This window comes from Microcaecilia unicolor, chromosome 4 (assembly GCF_901765095.1).
Source record: "Microcaecilia unicolor chromosome 4, aMicUni1.1, whole genome shotgun sequence".
Taxonomy (NCBI): Eukaryota; Metazoa; Chordata; class Amphibia; order Gymnophiona; family Siphonopidae; genus Microcaecilia; species Microcaecilia unicolor.
Genome location: NC_044034.1, coordinates 210,362,056 through 210,378,347, shown reverse-complemented (window position 1 = coordinate 210,378,347; position 16,292 = coordinate 210,362,056). Strand labels below are relative to the sequence as shown.

The following is a 16,292-nucleotide window of genomic DNA, read 5'->3' as shown; positions in this document are numbered from 1 at the left end:
CCATGGGAGTCACATGGACTGTGGAGGCCATATGACCCAGAAGTCTCAACATCTGCCGAGCTGTGACCTGCTGAGACGCTCTGGTCTGCGAAGCCAGGGACAAGAGGTTGTTGGCCCTCGCTTCGGGAAGGAAGGCCTGAGCCGTCTGGGTATTCAGCAGAGCTCCTATGAATTCCAGAGACTGGGTTGGCTGGAGATGGGACTTTGGGTAATTTATCACAAACCCCAGCAGCTCCAGGAGTTGAGTAGTGCACTGCATGGACCGGAGGGCTCCTGCCTCCGAGGTGTTCTTGACCAGCCAATCGTCGAGATATGGGAACACGTGCACTCCCAGCTTGCGTAGATACGCCGCCACCACCACGAGGCACTTTGTAAACACTCGTAAGGCAGAGGCGAGCCCAAAGGGCAGCACACAATACTGAAAGAGCCGTGCGCCCAGGCGGAATCTGAGATACTGTCTGTGAGCTGGCAGTATCGGGATGTGAGTGTATGCATCCTTTAAATCCAGGGAACATAGCCAATCGTTTTTCTGAATCATTGGCAGAAGGGTGCCCAAGGAAAGCATCCTGAACTTTTCTTTGACCAGGAATTTGTTCAGGCCTCTCAGGTCTAGGATGGGACGCATCCCCCCTGTTTTTTTTTCCACAAGGAAGTACCTGGAATAGAATCCCTGCCCTTCCTGCCCGGGTGGCACGGGCTCGACCGCATTGGCGCTGAGAAGTGCGGAGAGTTCCTCTGCAAGTACCTGCTTGTGATGGGAGCTGAAGGATTGAGCTCCCGGAGGACAATTTGGTGGCAGGGAGGCCAAATTCAGGGCGTATCCGCACTGCACTATTTGGAGAACCCACTGGTCGGAGGTTATGAGAGGCCACCTTTGGTGAAAAAATTTTAACCTCCCTCCGACCGGCAGATCGTCCGGTACGGACACTTTGAGGGCGGCTATGTTCCCATGGATCCAGTCAAAAACCCGTCCCCGGCTTTTGCTGTGGAGGCGCAGGGGGCTGCTTAGGCGCACGCTGTTGACGAGAACGAGCGCGCTGGGGCTGTCCCTGTGCCTGACGAGGCCTTCGGGCCGGCTGGGTGTACCTACGCCTTGCAAAGGAATAGGGCTGAGGTGGATGCTGAAGGCGCCCGGTGGGAGAGCTTGTCGAGGGCGGTTTCCCGCTGATGCAGTTGGTCCACCAGCTGCTCGACCTTCTCACCAAAAATGTTATCCCCCCGGCAAGGGACGTCGGCCAGTCTCTGCTGGGTGCGGTTGTCCAGGTCAGAGGCACGCAGCCATGAGAGCCTGCGCATCACTATACCTTGGGCCGCAGCACGAGATGCCACGTCACAGGTGTCATAGATACCCCTGGACAGAAACTTTCTGCACGCCTTCAGCTGCCTGACCACCTCCTGATAAGGCCTGGACTGCTCCGGCGGGAGCTTATTGACCAGGTCCGCCAGTTGCTTCACATTGTTCCGCATGTGGATGCTCGTATAGAGCTGGTATGACTGGATGCGGGTCACGAGCATGGAGGATTGGTAGGCCTTCCTCCCAAACGAGTCCAGAGTGCGAGACTCCCGCCCCGGGGGCGCCGAGGCGGTATCCCTCGAACTCCGTGCCCTCTTGAGAGCAGAATCCACGACCGCCGAGTCATGGGGCAATTGTGGCCGCATTAACTCTGGGTCCGAGTGGATCCTGTATTGGGACTCTGCTTTCTTGGGGATGGTGGGATTAGTTAATGGTCGCATCCAGTTCCGAAGCAGTGTCTCCTTGAGGACATTGTGCAGCGGTACCGTGGTGGACTCTCTAGGTGGTGATGGTTAGTCGAGGACCTCGAGCATCTCAGCCCTCGGCTCATCCACAGAGACCACGGGAAAGGGAATGCAAATAGACATATCCCGCACAAAGGAGGCAAAAGAGAGACTCTCAGGGGGCGAGAGCTTTCTCTCTGGTGAAGGCGTGGGGTCCGAGGGGAGACCCGCAGACTCCTCTGAGGAGAAATATCTGGGGTCCTCCTCTTCCCCCCACGAGGCCTCTTCCTCGGTATCGGACATGAGCTCATGTAGCTGAGTCCGGAACCGGGCCCGGTTCGACGTCGAGGCACCAAGGCCTCGGTGTCGTCGAGCGGTGGACTCCCGCGCCGGCGGGGACGAAGCTCCCTCCATCGACGTCGACGGGGACTCCACCTGCGTGGCGGTCGAGACCGGCGCCGCAAGCGGCGGCGGCGTCAACGACCTCGGCACCGGGCTAGAGCTCGCCGGCGCCACAGTCATCGGCGCCGAGGGCGCAAGCACCCCCGGCGCCGGCACAGCCTGGCGCATCAGCCCTTCCAGGATCCCCGGAAGGATGGCTCGGAGGCACTCGTCCAGGCCCGCTGTCGGGAAAGACGTGGGGGCCGGTAGAGGCATCGGTGCCGGAAGCTGCTCGGGTCCAGGAGACTGCACCGAAGTGCTGGGACCCTGACGTGGCGGTACCTCCACCACCGAGGGGGACCTCTCCTCTCGACGCGGACGCTTCGGCGTCGACTCCTCTCCGGTACCGAGAGCCGGATGCGTCGAGGGCGACCGGTGACGTTGCTTCTTTGCCTTCTTACGGTGCCCGTCACCGGTGCCGCGTGGTATGGAGGAGGAGGAGGTCGATCCCCCTCGGTCCCGAGGAACCGGGTCAGACAGGGTTCGGTCCCGAGGGCCACGGGCTGAAGGAGTGACCGGGGCCGACTGCCCTCGCGGTCTCTCACCTCTACCCTCACCGGAGGACTGGCGGGCCGACGGGACCTGTTCTCCTGGGGTCGATGCCATCGATGCCGATTTTTCGGGCATCGATACCGGTACCGAAGGACCGGGCGTCGATACCGATGCCGTCGAAGTCGACGTCGAGGGGCCGGCGCAAGTTCCAAAAAGACGGTCCCGCAGAACTTGCCTCGCAACCTGAGTCCGTTTCCGGAGACCGAGACACAGGGAACACGACTTGATATTGTGCTCCGGCCCGAGGCACTGGAGGCACCAAGCGTGGGTGTCGGTCTGCGAGATCGGCCGGCCGCACCGACCACACTTCTTAAATCCACTCGGGACCTTCGAGGACATCGACGGAAAAATCGCGTCGGCGAAGTTAAAGTCGTCGATGGTGGCGGAAATCACACCTCGAAAATTTAAATCGATCGCGCGGCCACAAGGCCGCGACGCCCTCGCTAGAAACGAGGGAAAAAGGAGCGCGTGCTCTTTTTTTGTTTTTTTTTTAAAGAAAGGAAAGTGGGGCACGCGGTCCAAAAAACTAAACAAAATCGCGTAAACGCGACGGTCTTTCCGGGCTGCTAAGGGAGAGCGGCGACGACACGACTCTCCTCAGGCGCGGAAAAGAAAAGACTGGCGGGAACGGTCACGCACGAGCGGGAAGACGGCCGCGCATGCGCGGTGGGCGTGCCCCGCGTGCGGACCGCCCGCGAAGCTTCTTCCGGTTGGTGGGGGCTGCCGCGGACGTCACCCAGTCGTGAGAACAAGCAGCCTGCTTGTCCTCGGAGAATTCATTGTTTCTCTGCTAAGGCCTTGTCCTCCCAAAGTGCTCTTTTTTTTTTAATTCAATTTATATATTATACAGCTCAAACAGAGATGATATAGAAACTTAAACCAATTATCCCTGAAATAAATATAACACCTTCAACCTTTATAATTAGGCAATTCAGATCCAAGAAAATTAAAAAAAAATCATATTAATATACATAAGAAAATAAATTCAACACGGAAGCTACTACTGACCCACTATCTTCCTCCAACCTATCACACAGTGTGCTGTAAGTTAACAATCACATTCACCTCTTCTTTAGATAACAAAAATTCTTCTAACTGCTTAGGATCAAAGAATTGAAATTGCTTGGATTGAAATAATAGTCGACATATACAAGGAAATTTGAGTACAAAATTGGCCCCTAAAGCCAAAGTCCTCGGGCGCATAGCCAAAAAGACCTTGCGCCTCTTCTGTGTTTCTCTAGATAAATCAGGATAAATTCTTATTTTAGATCCTAAGAACAGAGAGTTTAAGTGTCTAAAGGAAAGTCTCAAAACAGCATCTTGATCCATCTCCAAGGCAAGACACCACAAAAAAAGTTCTCTGGGTAACAACCTCTAATGAGGACTCTAAAATAAAGATGTCAAGTTCATACCTTCTCTTATTTGCGGTTGAAAAATTCCAACAGCAGATTTTATGTTACTTTGTAAATATTGTGCGCGAACTATAGGAGGCAGCGAGTCACTTGGCATCCCTAAAATTTCAACCAAATATTTCTTTACCATAGCTACAGGTGTTATATCAAAGGAGACCTAGGAAAATTGGTTAGTCTCAAATTAAGTTTCCTAGATTCTCTAAATATTCTAATTGTGGAAAGGTAAAATTTCTCTCCCTAATTGAGACTTGTCCCAAGTTTTCCAGTGTTTGTAATTTTTCCTTAGTTGTTTCACTTCATAGAACTGCTGGGCAGTTGTCTGTGCCTGAATAAGGACTGCTTCAGACAATACCTTAATTTCAGCAGTATTTTTAGAAGTAATTGCAAAGAAGAGTGTAGAGTGAATGTCAAGTCCCAGAGTGACTCCATTGTCACTACGGCAGGTTTTACTCAAGTCCCCAAAGAAAGAGCGGGGGGGGGGGGGGGGGGGGGGGGGAGGCAAAGTTTGTACAGCAATCTGTTCTCCCACCAGACCATTCTCAACTGTCTCATTCGGCATGGGCAGGTTCCCTCCCTGCACGTTCGCTTCCTCTTCACCTGGAAGCAGAGCTGCAGGACTTGCTTCCGTGCCTTCTCCTCCTGGCTGTGGTGGGGCTGCACGCTGGACGGGGTTCAAGGAAACCCCGTCCACACTGCTGGCCAACTCAGAAGTGTCGGTGCCGATAGCAGGGGATGAAGCTTGTCTGGGTCCCGTCATCAACCCAAACTGATCCAGTGTCGGTTGCTGCAAAAGGTGGGTCCCCAGTGGGGGTCGAGGGATAATCCCATACCTTTCCTCTCCTTTTCCCAATTTCGCGAGGGGCTCAGAGATCTTCCACAGCAATAACTTAGAGCACGCCTGGGAGCGTCTGGTGCTGTAGCTCACTACACCGCCATCCTGAGTGCCCTTTTTCTTTCTTCATGATCTAACAGTACCACAGATTCCCTCGCAGGCTTTCTGCTTCTGATGTATCTGACAATGTTGTTACTGTGAGTTTTAGCCTCTGCGGCAAGTTTCTCTTCATATTCTCTTTTAGGCTTCTTTATTAATGCTTTGCATCTGACTTGCCAGTGCTTATTGTTGCTTCTTTTCTTCTTCATTTGGGTTCTTTTTCCATTCTTTGAAGGACATTCTTTTTGCTGTAATAACCTCTTACACTTCACCTTTTAACCATGTTGACTGTCATTTTCTCATCTTTCCACCTTTGCAAATACGTGGAATGTATCTGGTCTGGGCTTCTAAGATGGTATTTTTGAATATCGTCCAAGTCTGATTTAGTGTCCTAACCTTTGCAGCCGATCCTTTTAGCTTCTTTTTAACCATTTCCCTCATTTTATTATAGTTGCCCTTTTGAAAATTAAATGCAGCTACAGTAGATTTCCTTTGTGGGTTCATCCCAGATAGTAGCTCAGACTTCTCATGTTATGATCACTGTTTCGCAGGGGACACAACACCGCCACCTCTCGCACTATGCCCTGCATGGCACCAAGAACCAGATCCAAAATGGCTCCCCCTGTCAGTTCCTGGACCAGTTGCACCAAGAAACAGTTGTTTATTACATCTAGAAATTTTATCTCCCCAGCATTCTCTGATGTAACATTTATCCAGTCAATAGTGGGGTAATTGAAATCACTCATTATTATAGTGTTGCCCAATTTGCCAGCTCTCCTAATTTCTGTAAACATTTCTTCATCTATCTGTTTGTTCCGTCCTGGTGGATGGTAGTATAGCCTGAGATTACTTTTTTCCTTCACACATGGAATTTCTATGCTGCGAGGGCCCTGCCAAGCACCTCCAAGATGGCAATAGGGCCAATATGGGACAGCAGCGTGGTCTCAGTCTCAAAGGGCCAATCCAGGTGTGAAGGGCATGAGGAGCCAGTCCCCATGCTCTCCAAGAGCAGTGCACACAGCGCCTGCCCCTCCATAGGACTTATGCAGCCAGAAACAAATATGGCTGCTGCTCTCACAAATAAAACATGAGTCCACACAGTCAGACAGTTCTGCTATTGTTGAGCTCTCCAAAGTTGGTTATGGGACCCATCGTCCTGTCCTACAGGGGGCATGTGGAGCCCCCATGGACAAGAGGCAGCTGCCAATGTCCACAGTGGCTCACAAGCATGCTGCCATCCCCATACCACCACTTATTGCTCTGAAGCCACAGTCCTGACATCCTCCTCTCAAACTCTGTAGATTCAGGCTTTTGGTTCCCCTTTTATGTTTTTTTTTTTTTTTTTTACTATTAGACTACAAGCCTCATTAAAAAACTTTTTTTTGGCCGAGTCTCCAGAACAGGGGGGCAGGGGCCCTATAAGGTCAGTACCAGCAGCTCAGGGGCTAGAAGAAAAAAAAAAAACCCTTGGACTCAAGCAGCAAGATGCCAGCCATGGCTCAGGTCTGTGGGAGTCAGGCTGAAAACAAAACCAGCTGCACCAGCAGTCCAACTTGCACCATCTGCTAAAGGTAGAAATACTACCTCCAGGCTGTACCTGTTATACCAGTGATATCACAGGAAACTGTCTACATAAGTACCCAAGTATTGCCATACTAGGACAGATCGGTCCATCAAGCTCAGCATCCTGTTTCCAACAATGGCCAATCCAGCTCAGAAGTACCTGGTAAGATCTCAAAACAGTACATTTTATACTGCTTATCCTAGAAATAAGCAGTGGATTTTCCCCAAGTCCATTTTCACAATGGTCTATGAACTTTTCCTTTAGGAAGCCATCCAAACCTTTTTTAAAACCCGCTAACTGCTTTTACTACATTCACTGGCAACGAATTCCAAAGTTCAATTTACACGTTGAGTGAAGAAATACTTTCTCTGATTCATTTTAAAATTACTACTTTGTAGCTTCACTGCATGCCCTCTAGTCCTAGTATTTTTGGAAAGAGTAAACAAGTGATTCATGTCTACCGGTTCAACTCCACTCATTTTATAGACTTCTATCATATCTCCCCTCAGCCATCTTTTCTCCAAGCTGAAGAGCCCTAGCCGTATTAGCCTTTCCTCATAGGGAAGTCGTCCCATCCCCTTTATCATTTTCTCGCCCTTCTCTTTACCTTTTCTAATTCTACTATATTTTTTTGTGTTGTCAGGAAATTTAATTACCTCACTAGTTACTCCTATCTCTAGATCATTTATAAACATGTTAAAAAGCTATTTACCCTTCTCCATTGAGAGTACTGACCATTTAAACCGACTCTGTTTTCTATCTTTTAACCAGTTTTTAATCCATAATAGGACACTACCCTCCTATCCTGTCTGTTTCACTACCTCCATTTGCTAGTCAGGGATATAACCCACTTGCGTGGACTAGTGTAGCTGGATAAGGAATTAATCATTGGAAGAAAGCAAGCATTAATCATTGGAAGAAAGCAAGCCTTATTCCATCACAAAAACCACCACCTTCAGAAGGGGGAAGAGAGTGTTAGGAAATGTTAAAGAAAAGTATCTCTGTACCAAAGGAGACCATCCTCTGCCTGAGGACCAAAGAGATACCTTGAGAGATGGAAGGACTAAACCTAGGTTCCAAATAACATACAAGTCCTGAGGGCTTAGTCTTCCCATCCTCTCAAGCCTGGCAGAAATGCCCTAAAGGAGAGTAGCCTATCTGAAAGAGTAGTTAGGGAGCTTTTGTGTTTGTGACCCACAGCCAGCTTCTGCCCTCCTGTGAGAGTTGTGAACTTATGTTCTCCCCATCTCTTTTAGAGGAAGAAGGCTGAAAAAATAAATCCCTCAAGGGGAACAGCATTCCCCAAAACCTGAACTTGCAGAGGGGCTTGATCACCAATATAAAAGTCTCCTATGCTGTCTTTTATACCAAAGGTTGTATTACTTGACAGTAAACATCCTATGTTGCTCTATTCTCCCAGCAGGAAATGGAAGATTTTTTTTCCTGGGGGGGGGGGGGGGGGGGGGGGGGGGAAGTCACCTAGCAAAGAAAAAAGGTGAAATACCACTCCTGATTGGCCCTTTTAGAAAATGAATCGAGGTCTAATCCAGGCTCCCAACATGTGTGGAAGACAATCTCCATTCTGGTTCTACCAGGATATCCATCCATTCCACCCCGGTCCTGCATTTTTGGTCTTAGGATGAAGAGCTTGGCTTGAGTTTTACTGAGCAACTAAGGTCCACTCATGGAGGTGCCCAACTAACTACTCAGAGGCAGAGCCATTTTTTCCCCCTTTCCTAAGTTCTTTCAGTTTAGGGATTTTGTCAATCATGTGTGCTACAGCCAGACCCTGCAGGGAACTCTATCCCAGACGAAATCTGACACACTTACCAGGGTACTCGAGGGCTACTAGTTTCCCTCAGCTTTGTTGCCATTAATTAGCATGGCCATGTCAGCACTACCCGGATTGCTTTCTTCCAAGTTAGAGGCCAGGACTGTTGCAGTGCTAAACACTCTAGACTTGCACTTACTAGTTCTCCCAGAATGACTGTCACTACTTCAACTGCTACAGACCACAGCTCCCCTCCCAGACAATCAAGTTCACCTCTACGGTGCAAAATAACCATGAAGGGGACTTCCAATCCATTTCCTGCCAGACAACTGTAAAATTACTTGCTCAGGCTCCTTCCCAGCCTTCCTAGAGAAAAAGAAGGTAGGCTTGTGACACTGGGCTAAAGGAGTTTGAAATGGGAGATAAACAATAGCTATCAGGACTGCTCCAGCCATCTGCATATCCATGCTGGGGAAATTAGCAAAACGGTGCAATGGAGGCAAGGGGGCCTCCCAACCATTATCCTCTGGAAAGATTCTAACACTGCCCACAAGGACTCTTGTGCTCTAATTGAGTGGGCTATGTGTTGACCCACCAAGGGTGAGTCACCACATACCCATTGAGGAGGAACTCAGACCTCAACTGAGGTGTGGGAAATCAGCCCCAAAGAACTGTTGGGCAAGAGCATCTCCCAAACTCAGTCCATGCTCCACAGGGAATCTGGGCCTACAACCTTCCCTGGAGCAGTCTACTTGTAACTGCTGTACTAAGCAATGTTTGATGGAGACAGAAAAATACGAGAAGCTATTTGCAGCACCAACCCCCTTTATATGGGAAATTAGAACAACCTATCTCCATCTGCTGGCAGGGGAAAATAACCCACTTGTCTGGACTGGTCTGATAAGGAAGAACTGATTTGGGACAAATTGTCTCAGGGTGCAGGACTAAGGGGTCAGTTAACAAAAAAAAAAATGGCAATGGCATTCAAGAAAATCTGAGACAGCACAGAAGACATTTAGAAGAAGCAAGAGAGAAAAGCTACAAGATAGCAATACACCAAGAATGAAGTTAGACTAGCTGGACAGTATTGTCTTTCATAAATGAAAATGAGCTATTCATTGATTCTAAGGTGAAATTAGGCCTTACCTGCTAATTTTCTTTCCTCTAGATCCTCCAGACTGTTCAAGATGCTTGGGTTATGCACTCTTACCAGCAGAGGGAGACTGAGAACACTAAAACTTCTTAGACAAGTAGCCTGTGCAGACCTTCTACTAACCAGTAAAACAGTAACAAAGCAGAGGAACAAAACACCTCCACCTAAACAAAACCACTGAATCCACACTAGGATGTCCTCCCCTTAAGACGGGGGCATTCAACTGCAGATGGGCACAAACGGTACCACAAACTGCCCTTAGTAAAACTCCAGGACCCAAATCACAGGAGCTACTAGAAATATCAGCAACTGAAGTCTAAAGAAAATCTCATACTGAACTGTCTGATACACTGGGTGGGCTCTTGAACGGTCTGGAGGATCTAGAGGAAAGAAAATTAGCAGGTAAGGCCTAATTTCACCTTCCTCAGCAATCCTCCAGACCGTTCAAGATGCTTGGGACGTACCAAAGCAGTAAACACATCTAAGGGTGGGGACCTGCGAAGTCCAGAGGACAGGACTGCAGCTCCAAAACTGGCATCCTCCCTTGCCTGTACATCCATTCTGTAATGTTTGACTAAAGAATGCAGGGAGGACCACACCGCCGCTCTACAAATGTCCACTGGTGGAACAAAACTACTCTCTGCCCAAGAAGCCGCCATCCCCCTAGTGGAATGTGCCTTGAGCCCCACCGGCACCGTACGGCCATGCAATATGTAAGCCGAAGAGCTGGCATCCTTCAACCACCGAGCTATAGATGCCTTAGAAGCAGCCGCTCCCTTCTTGGGCCTCCCCATGAAGGACAAATAACCTGTCCCAAGACCTGAATTCCTCCGACCTGCGCAAGTAAACCTTCAACACTCTGTGCACATCCAATTTCGCCAAACGACGCTGAGAAGCATCCCCCGTCCGGTCTCCCAAGACCGGCAACGAAATCACCTGATTGACATGAAAGGAGGATACCACCTTAGGCAAAAACGAAGGGACTGGACGCAGCAAAAACCTTTTCCTTAGAAAACCACAGAAACGGAGGCCTACATGAAAGAGCCTGAAGTTCCGAAATCCTGCGAGCCAACGATATAGCTACCAAAAAGACCACCTTCATAGTAAGGTCTTTTATTGAACAAGACTTCAAGGGCTCAAAAAGAGAACCCGTCAAAGAGTCAAGAACGATATTAAGATCCCAATGAGGCACTACCGGCCGCTGAGGAGGACAAAGCAACTTCACCCCCCTCAAAAAATGGACATCCGGGGAAGATGCAATCGACCTGCCCTGCACCTTACCCCGAAAACACGCCAAAGCAGCCAGCTGCACCTTCAAAGATGACAATGAAAGGCCCTTCTCAAAACCATCCTGCAAGAAATCTAAAATGCACGACACAGAAGCTGTTGAAGGGACACACGCCCGGTCCCCACACCAATCTTCAAATATGCGCCACACACGCACATAGGCCAAAGACGTTGCACGTTTGCGAGACTGCAGCATCGTCTCAATCACCTGAGGGGAAAACCCTTTCCTTCTCAACCCTTCCCTCTCAAGGGCCACACCGTAAGAGAGAACCGAGCCGGATTAGGCATGACAATTGGACCCTGACACAACAGCACCGAGCCCCCCAGCCGCAGAGGCTCGCCTTCTAACAAGCGCATCAGAACCCCAAACCATGGCTGACGCGGCCAATTCGGAGCCACCAACAACACCAGACCCGCATGACATTCTACCCTTTGTAGGACTTGACCTATCAAGGGCCACGGGGGAAACACGTACAGCAACACCCGCTGAGGCCACGGAAGGACCAATGCATCGATCCCTTCCACTCGCGGATCCCAACGCTGGCTGAAATACCGAGGAACCTGCGCATTCTGTGCCGACGCCATGAGATCCACTACTGGCATTCCCCACTTTAGAACTATCTGGTCGAATACCGACCGGTGCAGAGACCATTCTCCGGGGTCCAACATGTGTCTGCTTAGAAAATCCGCGTTCATGTTGTCCACCCGGGCCACGTGCGCCGCCAAAATCTGCACTAGATGCCTTTCCACCCAACTCATGAGCAGAGCTGTCTCGATTGCCAACCGCGGACTCTTTGTTCCGCCCTGCCGGTTGACATATGCTACCGCTATCGCGTTGTTGGACATGACTCTTACCGCCTTTTCCGACCACACTTGAGCGAAACGCCAACAGAGCTAGCCGAATCGCCATCGTCTCCAACCGGTTGATAGACCACTGAGCTTCCTCCATCGACCACCGCCCCTGCGCGGACCGACCGAGACACTGAGCTACCCAGCCCAGCAGACTGGCATCTGTTACCAGAATCACCCACTGAGAAGGTTCCAACGGCATACCCTTTTTCAGATGGGCTGAGCACAGCCACCACTGGAGACTGTGCTGAGAAGCCCCCTCAATGACAACCGCAACTCCAAACTGTGTACTTGGGGAGACCACCAGGACAACAGAGCCGCCTGAAGCTGACGCATATGCGCCCTGGCCCATGGTACTACCTCTATTGTCACTGCCATGAGGCCCAGAACCCGAAGTTACATTCGAATCGTCAGACTCTGAACGGACATTACAGCCGGACCTGCTGCTGAAGAAAGGCGATCCGAGAATCCGGCAGAAAAACACGACCCGTTTCCTATTATCGTATCCGTGTAAATGTTTGGTAAAATATAAGGGTAACAAATATATATTTTATGATCCGGACCAGCTGAAAAGTTTTGTTGAATTAAAGAAAATTGTCAAGTGACTCCTAGGGAAAGTTTTGAGAAATATAGTTTAACCGTGGATTAGCGTTCAGGCCTGTTTGCCTAATTAAAATATTATTTCTGTTCTTCTCAACTTTAAGAATTCCCCTCCTTCTTTTAGTGGTCTAAGAAGAGAGGATTAATTCCTAGTAAATGTATTTGCTTTGTATTATTGGTGTTACCCTCATGTTTCTATTGCAAGAAATTCTTGTGAATGTATTGCAAAATTTAAATAATATAAAAAAAAAAAGAAAAACACGACCCACTGCCGTGTCGAACCGCACTCCCAAGTACTCCAGACTCTGTGATGGGATCAACTGACTTTTGACTACATTCACTACCCATCCGAGCGATTCCAGAAACGCGACCACATGAGCCGTCACCGCAACACTGTGAGCCCGAGACTTCGCCTGGATCAACCAGTCGTCCAGATACGGATGCACCAGAATTCCCTGCCTCCGCAAAGCCGCTGCTACCACCACCATTATCTTGGAGAAGGTGCGTGGAGCCGGTGCCAGATCAAAAGGCAGAGCAGAGAACTGAAAGTGCCTCCCTAAAACAGCAAAACGAAGGAAACGCTGATGGGCCTCTCGAATCGGCACGTGCAGATACACTTTTGTGAGGTCCAGTGACGTGAGAAATTCTCCCTGATGAACAGCCACTATGACCGAGCGCAGAGTCTCCATGCGGAAGAATGGCACCTTGAGCGCCCCATTGACCCTCCTGAGATCTAAAATGGGTCGAAACTGGTCCTCCTTCTTCGGCACCACAAAGTAAATGGAATAACAACCCATTCCCTGCTCGTGCCGAGGAACGGGTACCACAGCTCCCAACTGGAATAAGTGACCCAGAGTCTCTTGAATAGCCTTTAACTTGACTCGAGAGTGACAAGAGAGGGAAGAAACAGATCCGGCAGCGGGTGCTCGAACTCGAGCGCATAACCGTCGCGAACGACCTCCAGCACCCATTGATCTGAAGTAATTTGGGTCCACCCCTGATAAAACAAAGTCGCGCCCCGACTTTCACCAGAGGCTGGACCTGCACACCTTCATAAGGAGGACTTATTACCATTTCCGGCACCTCCAGAGGAGTCCTGACCTCCACGACGACCCCCTCGAAAGAACTGTGCCCGCTGGAAAAACCGGCTTTTAGAAGGAGACACAAATCTGCCCGGCCTGTACTGCCTCGCATTCTTAAACCGACCTCTAGCCGAACCACCTCGACTAGCCGCCTTAGGCCGTAACTCCGGCAACCGTGAGACCTTGGTATCCCCAAGACCACTCATCAGTTTACCCAAGTCCTCTCCAAACAACATAGAATCTTTGAAAGGGAGAGAACACAACTTTGCTTTAGAGGCCGCATCTGCCACCCAGCCCCTAAGCCAGAGCCCTGTGAGCCGTTACCGCCAGAGCCACATTCTTAGCCGAAGTCCTTAGCAAATCATAAAGGGTGTCCGCCAAAAACGAAGACCCCCATCTCCAATTTGGCCAGGTCCTGAACCAAACCAGTCCTATCTAACGCAGGCTCATCCAAGAGCTTCTCCGTCCAACAGAAACAAGCTCTGGCTACCAAGCCCCCACACACAGAGGCTTGCAAGGCCAAAGCCGACAAATCAAAGCTGCGCTTCAGAAAGGACTCTAGCTTCCTATCCTGAGGATCCCGTAAGGCTGTACCCGCGATCCACCGGAATGGCCGTAGCCTTAGTAACCGCCGTAATCACCGCATCCACAGTAGGTGGTTTCAGCAGGGCCAAATCTTCCGGAGGCAAGGGATACAGCTGCGCCATAGCCCTAGACACCTTACAAGCAGCCTCCGGCACAGACCATTCCTGAAAAACCACGTCTCTAATGTCTGAATTCATGGGAAAGGAACGGGAGGCTCTCCGAATCCCCTTAACCAAGGGATCTACCTGGGGTCCCTCCGCAGAGGGAGTGGCCGCCGGAGCAAACTTCAAAGTAGAGATCACCTGATCAATGAGCTCTAACAACTCCTCCTTATGAAAAATGTGAACCAGTGAAGAATCTTCCCCAGGCCTTAGCCCATCCTGATCCTCAGACTCATCTAAGAGATCCTCCTCTCCTGGGTCACTCCAAACCTCCGACCTGACGCTGCTGAAGCTCCAACACTTCCCGCAGTCTCCGCGATGGACCCCCTTGCTCCCGAGGCAGCAGGTCCATCGCGTGATCCGCGGCTAAACTAGGCGCATTTCCCGCCACACACGGGTCCCCCGGTGCCAGTACGGAATGCATGACCAAAAGGGCCGCGCTTCCCGCCAAAAACGGCTCCATCAAGGCCGATCTGGGACGCGCAGACAAAACGGCTGTGTTTCCCGCCAAAACCGGCCCCGCCGTTGCCGGCCCGGAATGTGCGGTCAAATCGCCGCCCAACACCTCCGCCGACTCAGGGGAAAGCACGGGGGGCAAGAGCGCTGACAACGTAGGCTCCCCACAAAATTTACATTGGCCACCTTTCACTTCAACGCCGCGCTTCGCGCAAAACAGAAACCTCGCCAGCTTAGACATAATGGCCGCGAACACAAAAAACAAACAGTTGCTTTTGTGCTCTGACAGACTAATAGGCAAAACCGCCTAAGGCAAGAACGCCCTTGAAGATGTTTTATCTTTGGACTGCCACAAGAACGGCCAAAATAGCCTCCTTTATTTTATTTTTTTAAAACCTCGTTGTTGATGCCTAAATGCCTCAAGGGTACAGAACGAGGTTTGTAGCCGAGGTCAAGCAGTCCTCCAGAGGAAGAGCACAGGGGGAGGGACCCGGCCACCCGGGTGTGACACCCCACAGGGAATAAGAAACCCCTTAGGACTTACACCCTGTAATAGAGATCCAAGTGTGGGTTCTCTAACATTTACAACCCAACCTAGAAACCCCAAACGGGCCTACCAGAATGAGTACACTGCACACATCTACCCTCTGCTGAGACTGAGAAAATACTGGTTAGTAGAAGGTCTGCACAGGCTACTTGTATAAGAAGTTTTAATGTTCTCCCTCTGCTGGTAGGAGTGCATAACCGTCTTGAACGGTCTGGAGGATTGCTGAGGAAGCTGAGGTTTATGCTGTTTCCCTGCTAAGAAAATCTGGTCAAAGAGATGTTGAATGATAAAATTGCTTTCAGTACAGTTTTTATATGGGTGTCTGACTGCACAAGCAATCTTTGGTGCACTTCTCTGAATCCAGAGTGTGAGAAATATCTGAAAAGAAGGATCAACAACTGTTTTAGTATCTTAAGGGGGGAAGGGGAAAGATGGATACCATGACCTGCTTGTCTAATATAGCTACAGAGTTCTGGTCCCTACTTTCTAGAACTCTCTAAAGTTAATCACAGTTGGGAGCTCCTTCAATAGCATGCCCTGACCTTTTTCTTGCCACCTTCTCCCAGGAATAGTCCATTACCATATTTGGCTAAAAACAAACATCCCACACAAAATAGATAAGCAAAAGTGAAACATTTTTCCAGTCAGAAAACACAGGAGAACTTTTTAAAATATAACAGTTACTGTTATATTCAAGCTTTATTTTCATGGAAAACTAAAAATTAGATAAAATACTAAACATTCTTGCATCACCACTCCCCCCACCCATGTAAAAACAAATAGAAAGACTCACTATGGCAACAGCAAGGGACAGACAGAAAGCACATTTGTGGACGTTATTTACAGCACAAGAGCAGTCTAGTGGCTGGTCAGGCTCAGTACTTTTTCAGACCACATGGTATGGGCAGATTGATCCGGTTACTAGTCAGGGGTGGGGAGTGCCAAACAGCAGAGCTTGTGCGTTTGAAATAACGTGGTTTGGATTTGTTAAACATGTCCTCCAGTTTAGGGCTGTCAATTCTGCCAAACCGGCTGTCGGTGTCCACAGGATTATAGTACTGGTGGCGGATAGCCTGATTTAGCAGCATACCTGGGGAGAAAGATTTAACATTGTTAGACGGTAGTACTGCCCACTAACATACACAATCATTCTCTGCCACTTTA

General features: G+C 49.8%; 1 protein-coding gene across 3 annotated transcripts in view; it reads right to left on the bottom strand.

The window, feature by feature from the left end:
• Positions 1–15,788: 15,788 nt before the first annotated feature.
• INCENP (inner centromere protein) overlaps positions 15,789–16,292 on the bottom strand; it is a 320,967-nt gene continuing 320,463 nt past the window's right edge. For all 3 annotated transcript variants that reach the window (XM_030201189.1, XM_030201191.1, XM_030201190.1), the window contains one exon: positions 15,789–16,218. In XM_030201189.1, the coding sequence (XP_030057049.1) occupies positions 16,004–16,218 (215 nt within the window). In that variant the 3' untranslated portion in view covers positions 15,789–16,003. The remainder of the gene's footprint in view (positions 16,219–16,292) is intronic.